We start from the raw sequence: 7,346 nt of genomic DNA, 5'->3' as shown, positions 1-7,346 counted from the left end.
CAATTTCTGTTAAGGTGTAAAGCCTTTTTGATTCACAAAACAAATCTTGCTTTATGTATCTTTCAATAAAATAAAAAAATTAAAATTGCTTCATGTATCTCATAATTTACTTTTAACTAGGCTACATAGAAACAATTAAAACACAAGTTTGATACAGCATGTGTTTGTATCCAAATGTGTTTTTGTTGTTGTTTTCCCCCCCAGTTGATCTTTAATCTGTACATCTGTCAATTTAATAAAACGTAATTTTATTTTTTTCCCCGGATTAATGCTTGACATCATTTTAAATATTAATTATATATATATATACCTTTTTTTTTTCAAACGGTGTGTGTGGAGTTTTTGCACAATATGCTCCAGCTTGTGTAGTGTCACTGTTTTGTGCAAAGAGAAAAACAACATCCTTCCACGTGTGTGTGTGTGTGTCTCGGTAAACAGATTTGCCTGTAAGTTTGTGAGCACAACTTTCTGGAGTGAACAGTGATGAAGAGAGTGAGGGGGCGGAACCCCGCTGAGCCTCTGCGCTGAAAGACAGCCAATCGCTTCGTTCTCTTAACTGCCAGTCACCGAAATCTGTCCAATACCCGCAGTGCCATTTCTAAACTCTATTCCCCACTGTGTCCTCCAACTGTTGTATGTTCTGCCAATCGCTTGAGGACAGAGTGGGAAAAGGAGCAAGCAGAGTTAGAGGCAGGACAAAAGAAGTTCTATAGACGGCCATATACATATATTTTAATGGTTTCAGAAGGCCCGTAGTTGGCGAAAACAATAGCGGTGAGCGTGGACATGACAGCGTAGTGATGGAGCCCCCTTTAAGCAAGAGGAATTCGGCGATAAGATTAGCGGATTTGGCATCGACTCAAGCCCTTCCTCATCAGAATATGACAGGCTTCCCGGGGATAGGGGGGCATCACCCGCACTCCCACCATGCCCACCTCCACCCTGGGGAGATGGGCAACGACCCCGGAGTGGCTCTCACTCCATTTGGACCAGAGCACATGGCACAGACCAATGCTCTCAAACTTAGTCCCTCTCAGCCCGTTCAAAGCCATCCCGAAGCCCAGACCGCGGCATCCTTCACGTCTTCTCAGACCACAGTTGGTTTCCCCGTGGCTCACCCCCACACAGGCTACACCACCAACAGGGACTTCATCCTCAGGAGAGAGCTCTCAGCCTCTGCTATGCATGCACTTGGCGACCAGCATAGTTCCGCCTCCTCCCCTCATCACCATGGCATGTTCATTTCCCCAACAGGTGCTTATGGGCACGCGGAAGGTGGTGCCCATCCACTTTTCTCTGGACTGCACGAGCAAGCGGCCCCAGGTGCCCACCACCACCATCACCACCACCATGCCCTCAACGGGCAGATGCGTCTGGGTCTACCGGGGGACATCTACGGCAGGCCAGAGCACTTCGGCCACAGGCCCGAGCACTATGGATCTTCTTCACTTCACAGCTACAACTCCATGAACTTAAATGTGAACCTCGCCACGGCTCCTCACGGAGCCACGGGGGCGTTTTTGCGGTACATGCGGCAGCCCATCAAACAAGAGCTCATCTGCAAGTGGATTGACCAGGACCAGACGTCCAAGAAACCCTGCTCGAAAACTTACAGCACCATGCACGAGCTCGTCAACCATGTCACGGTGGAGCACGTCGGGGGACCGGAGCAGAGCAGTCACGTCTGCTTCTGGGAAGAGTGTCCGCGCGAGGGAAAGGCGTTTAAAGCCAAGTACAAACTGATCAATCACATTCGCGTGCACACGGGCGAGAAGCCGTTCCCGTGCCCCTTTCCCGGTTGTGGCAAAGTATTCGCGCGCTCAGAAAATCTCAAGATTCACAAGAGGACGCACACAGGTTAGTGAAAAGTTAACAAAATCCTTGAAAACAACTTCGTGTTCGTAGGTGTCGCGTATTGAACGTGTTTGCGCTACTTGGCAGATGATCGAGTTTTCTTTTTACGTAGCAACGTTGGGAACAAAGTCACACTTTGTCTTCCCACCTCATGCAGAAATATCCCCCTTCGCACAGAACCGAGAGGTTAAATGGGCTGTTTGTTTACAGTGCGTATTCGCCAAGCAAAAGTATCCCTTGGTGTTGTTTTGCGTCATGCACTTTGAAAATGCTGTGAGATCAACGTGCATATTGCTACTAGTACATATGGGGAAAAGTACTCTACAGACACGCTGTTATGAGCAGACCAGTGCATTACGCTTTTTTCCCTCTAATGCATGCAATGTTATAAAAAGGAAAACTCCAAGGTGAAGATGGCTGTAGTAGCACTTAAATGTGTGTAAATACTAAGAAGCAATTAAACAAATAGTTGTATTAGCCTGAACGGAAAATAGTCACACGAAGTTCTCGGCACATTTGTGTCTCTTTTAAAAACCACAGGGAATTACAAACAGTGTGTGCATAATAGATCCATATTGGAATGTGCCAGCCATATGGCATTTACACATTTTGATTAACCAAACTATGTTGGCATCTTTGCAGAGCGAAGAAGGCCTCTGCTTCTGGTGTTCCTCTCATACCTGTATTCTAAGAAAATGCTACACGTGTGTGCTGTGTAGCTTATCTGTTGCTAGGCTATAGACAATATTTTAATAAATATAAAGATATTCCTCTACTCACTGCAAATATGCTCTCACGTGAACATTATACAGTGACAACTTGTTATTGCCAGGTGTTAAGAAGTTGTAGCCTAGGTATTGTTTAGGGTCTTTAACTATATCTACTGTAGCCTATCATATTTGCTCTCAACACGTGCTGACGTAAATTGTGCCCTGAATATAGGCTAGCGTGTCAAACCCACCTAGAGTATATTTATAGTGGTTGTAACATGGTGGTTTCTTGAATCAGCAATGAATGTGTAAAATTGTCACCTGTTGTTGTTGTTTTTTTGCAATAAGGACTTGTATGACACGGTATGATACAGTGAATCAATACAACGTGTGATTTATTTGTGACATTAGGCTATATGATCTTGCAAAGCCGGGCCAGTTCTTTTACTCCACACAATCTGATACATTTGGTGGGCCAAAATGTTTGATCAGTTATCATATCCAGTAAAAACAATAAAAACAAAGATTTATTTGCCAAGCTTCAGACAGAGAAAATAAGAGCATTTACAGAGTGGTTGCAAAAGTCATGTGGTGCGCCTGAACATATGTAACAGCAGAAAATAAGTACTGTGGGGTTACAGTGGTAATGTGATTTTTTTAAAACTCTGTTTACTGAAAGTGTGTGACAGTATAGAACATTCATTAGCTCTTATTTTCTTGTAGCCTAAAGAACATTTAAAATATGTAGCCTATGCGTGATTTCCATATCTAAATGCTATGTTTTTCTCCTTTGCCAGGTGAGAAGCCGTTTAAATGCGAGTTTGATGGCTGTGACAGGAAATTCGCCAACAGCAGTGACAGGAAGAAGCACTCTCACGTCCACACGAGCGATAAGCCTTACTTCTGTAAAGTGAGGGGCTGTGACAAGTCGTACACACACCCGAGCTCTCTACGCAAACACATGAAGGTTCACTGCAAGTCTCCTCCGCCCCCTTCCGCCAACACGGGCTCCACTTACCATCATCCCTCGTCTACGACTATCGGTGATGCCCTCTCACCAAACCTGGATCCCCACAGGAACCGTTCGTCGAACCTTTCCCCTCAGGTGACCAACCTAAACGAATGGTACGTGTGCCAAGGGAGTGCTGGACCAAACAATCTACACACCCCCTCCAGCGATGTGCCAACGTCGGAATCCGACGACGAGGACTCTTTCAGACACACAGATCCAAGGGCAATGCTCTGATGTGAACAGCAAGGAATATATTCATTGTGAATGGTCCACATTAACAAAAATAATAATAATACAAAATTCAAGTGTTGCAATTCGAAGAAGTGGAACACCTATGGATGTCAATGGGTGAAAGATTTTGCCTCCCAGTTTGCCCTTAAAACATGCTCAGAGCATTGATGCAATTTATGTTTCATATGATAATCGCATTTATAAGCATCTGTAAATGGCAACATAAAATATCAGACATGAAGGAAACGTCGATTTTTTTAAAAAGATTTTACCTGACTTGACAAAATAAAATGAGCTAAAATGATTTACAACTTAGGGTTTAGGTTGTTTTAGTAATACTACACCCCTTTGTTGCACATACATCTTTTATAGAAAATCATTCTACACATGAAATGTCTGAGGGGCAAAAATTGCAGAGACAATAATTTTGAGTTTTTGTATTTTGTCAGTGTCAAAAAAAATGAATGGGTGGAGTCTTTGTTAAAGTTTATACAATATGTGTGGTCAGGGCGGTTTTTTTGTGATATTTAAAATATTTAAACCTATATTTTATGCAAAATCAATGTAACTCTGATTAAGGAGTACTAAATATGTCCATTGAGACCCTAAATAATGTATCAATGACAGGCCTGTCCCTGACTGATTTGTAAATAGTATATGGTATTGATGCTTGTGAATGTTTTCGTAGCGTCTCAACGAGTTTTGTACATTGTAATTTATTTGCTGGTATTAATGTTGGTCTGGAAGTACAGATACACCAAAGAATAATATAATTCTGGTGAAAAGAAGTGATGCTTTTTATCGTGTTCTGTAAAAAGGTCTTACTTGAATAGGCTGTATAATGTGAAGAATATTTCGCATGAACCGTGTAGTAACTCTTTCTGTTGAGGTGCATGATGGTGTTGATGGAAAAAAAAACGTAAGAAGGTCGTGAAGAAATGTGATGTTTGTGTATAGATATATGGAAAACTTGAATAAAAGGCAGGACGTGTAAATATGGTCTTTTCAATAAAAAAGGCCTTGATTCATTCATTGATCATTGTGCGCATCTATTTTAAAAATAGACAAACTAAACATTCAATGTGTAACAATATTTAATTTTCTGTAAAACGTGACAGTCAAACTAACCAAACGAAACAGCAATGTTCTACAATACATACTTTCTATACAATAAACAAATATTCCCTAGCCATTCAATGTCCGTTCAAAAGGGAACCGTCACTTAACTAATAGTGAAAAGTAGAATAGCACAAAGCCATCAATACATGAATCATTCATGGGAATATAAGACATAAAAGCTGCCTGACAATAAGAAGAAAGTAGTATGGAGAATATGAAACAAAGTGCCCCGTCTTATTTCCTTCATTAAAACGCACAATCACACTTTCAAAGTGCCCCCTGTCCCAGACTATAGACTCAGAATTGACCAGCGCAAGTCCTGCACCACTTCAAAGAGTTCCGCATCAGAACGGAAGACTGCACGGTGCGTTAGGATTTCTATGGGTCCCATTTGAATATTTGTGGTAGAAAAACTACTAACTGCCGCTAAATGGTCAATCATCAAAGCAGAAACCTCTCCCACGAACCGTTTTGTCCCTTAAAATCAGCATATTCTTTCATTTTATATAAGCGCAGAAACAGACAAACAGGCATCTTGAACATTTATGGCGGGTGGAAAATGCGCGTGAAGAAAAGTGCATCAAGAAGTTACAAGACTCTTCCTAAGAAAGTTTGATTTTTAATTCCGTGCTAATGAACATCACGTTAACCCCTGTGGAGCACACAAGTCGGTGAGTCGTTTGAGATAGTAAATCTAGCGTTTTGTGTCAGTGAAACGCCCCATAAATAGTGTGAAGTTCAAGGGCACATCATAAAGCGTGTGTGTGTATTTTACCGAACTCTGGAAAAAGGCCACTTCAATTGGAAACACTCTATTAAGATACAGTCGCACTGACCTTTAGTTTCATGCTACGTTAGAGCAGTCAATTCGCTCTTTATCAGAATCGCTCATATTTTTGTTCCTAAATCTTTGAAATCCCTCGCGCGCATTAACGTTTAATTCGGAAATAAGCGCGCGCTCTGCCCATCTTTTGTTCACGAACTATTATTTGCTCAAGGAAAGAATGATCTTCTATTTATTTAAAACAAGTGCCCTTTGAATAGTGCAAAATAAACACGGTGAAAAATAACCAAAGAGATAGTCCGGTCCGAGTGAAAAGGGGGGGGACTTCATAAAAGCTGCAGCAGTCACAGCTGAATGGGAGACGCTTTGAAGTAGAACTTATTATCTGAGGAATACTTTTCGGTCGTCCTAACGACGCTATTGAATCGAAAAGCTACCCCCTTTGTCAGCGATTTGTTCTCCTTTAGTGCAATGCCCGTGGAAATCACTTACATGGTCTACCTTAACATGCAGCCTGCAAATCAGTAACTCCAAGAGTCAGACTCTCAGACGCCACTTTTCAAAAGACAAAGCAGAAGTCAGTGTGAAAACGCAGCGAGTTCTCTCCCGTTTTGCCTTTATTGGACAGAATGATCACATCAGAGGAGGCTGTTTACTACAGTCTAGTCAGATTTCACACCGTCAGCTTCTCATTATGCGTTTGACGAGGGTTCAAAGTACCCGAGTCATTGTGCACCCTGTTTTAAGCGATGCACCGAGAGCATGTGAAGCACTTGTAATGAAAAGAAAACATTACATTTTTGCCGCAATTTCCCCATTAGAAAAATGCACTTCACACTTTATCTGTTTGAACGTCGCACATATGTTCAGCTCACACTGCCAGATTTCATCTGCGAGCTTGCAAAGTCTCAGAGGTAAATTACGGCACTAATGGAATATTTGCCATAGTGTTTGAGGGTCTATAGGGAGAAAGAGACAAGTGCATTAGTAGGCTATTAAATAACACAAATATAATTCCAAAATTGTACATGATATTTATAATTTCTCTTTTGGTTTGGTCAACTTTGTGATAATTAAAACGGTAGGCTACACTTGCCAAACCCCGACGAATGAATCAAGAATTAATCTATCAATAAAACGATTAGTGGTATCTACAAAATCTTATAGTGTTAACTAAATTATAGGTACATTTTAATCAAATAAATATCATAAAATGACATACAATTATATTTATACAATTGTTTGACTGTTTATTAAGATATATAATTTAATCATAACTTTAAAACAGGTTGAAGAATTACATTGCTAAAATATCAGTCTTGGATAAAAAGCCTTCTTTTTTTTCTTTTCTTTCTTTTTTTTTCAGTCGGTATCTTTAAAGACAGGAAGAAAAGAAAAACACATTTTAAAACAACCAAACTAAACTCTTCTCCTCTGAGACATTTCAAAATAAAAACAACTTCAAGTATGCGAGGTATTATAAACATCCGTTGAGTGTTTTACCACAGTATGCTTTGAAGACCAAGAAAACTGGGCACATATTCATTCTCCAGGCACTCTGCCAAACTCTTCCAAGCACCCTACCTGCCTACTATCTTAAGTTTCCCGAATAACTGAGAAAACACAATCCAGTTGC

The 7,346-nt window shown here is 41.0% G+C and overlaps 1 protein-coding gene across 1 annotated transcript; it reads left to right on the top strand.

Moving 5' to 3' along the window:
- The first annotated feature begins 555 nt into the window (after window positions 1–555).
- On the top strand, window positions 556–4,842 carry zic5 (zic family member 5 (odd-paired homolog, Drosophila)). Its single transcript, XM_079619217.1, has 2 exons — window positions 556–1,857; window positions 3,362–4,842. The coding sequence occupies exons 1-2, from the start codon at window positions 801–803 to the stop codon at window positions 3,808–3,810; spliced, it is 1,506 nt and encodes a 501-aa protein (XP_079475343.1). The 5' UTR covers window positions 556–800; the 3' UTR covers window positions 3,811–4,842.
- Window positions 4,843–7,346: the final 2,504 nt, after the last annotated feature.

This window comes from Phoxinus phoxinus (assembly GCF_949152265.1).
Source record: "Phoxinus phoxinus genome assembly, chromosome: 7".
Taxonomy (NCBI): domain Eukaryota; kingdom Metazoa; phylum Chordata; class Actinopteri; order Cypriniformes; family Leuciscidae; genus Phoxinus; species Phoxinus phoxinus.
Note: the sequence above shows the minus strand (reverse complement) of the source record. Positions and strands in the feature narration are given on the sequence as shown.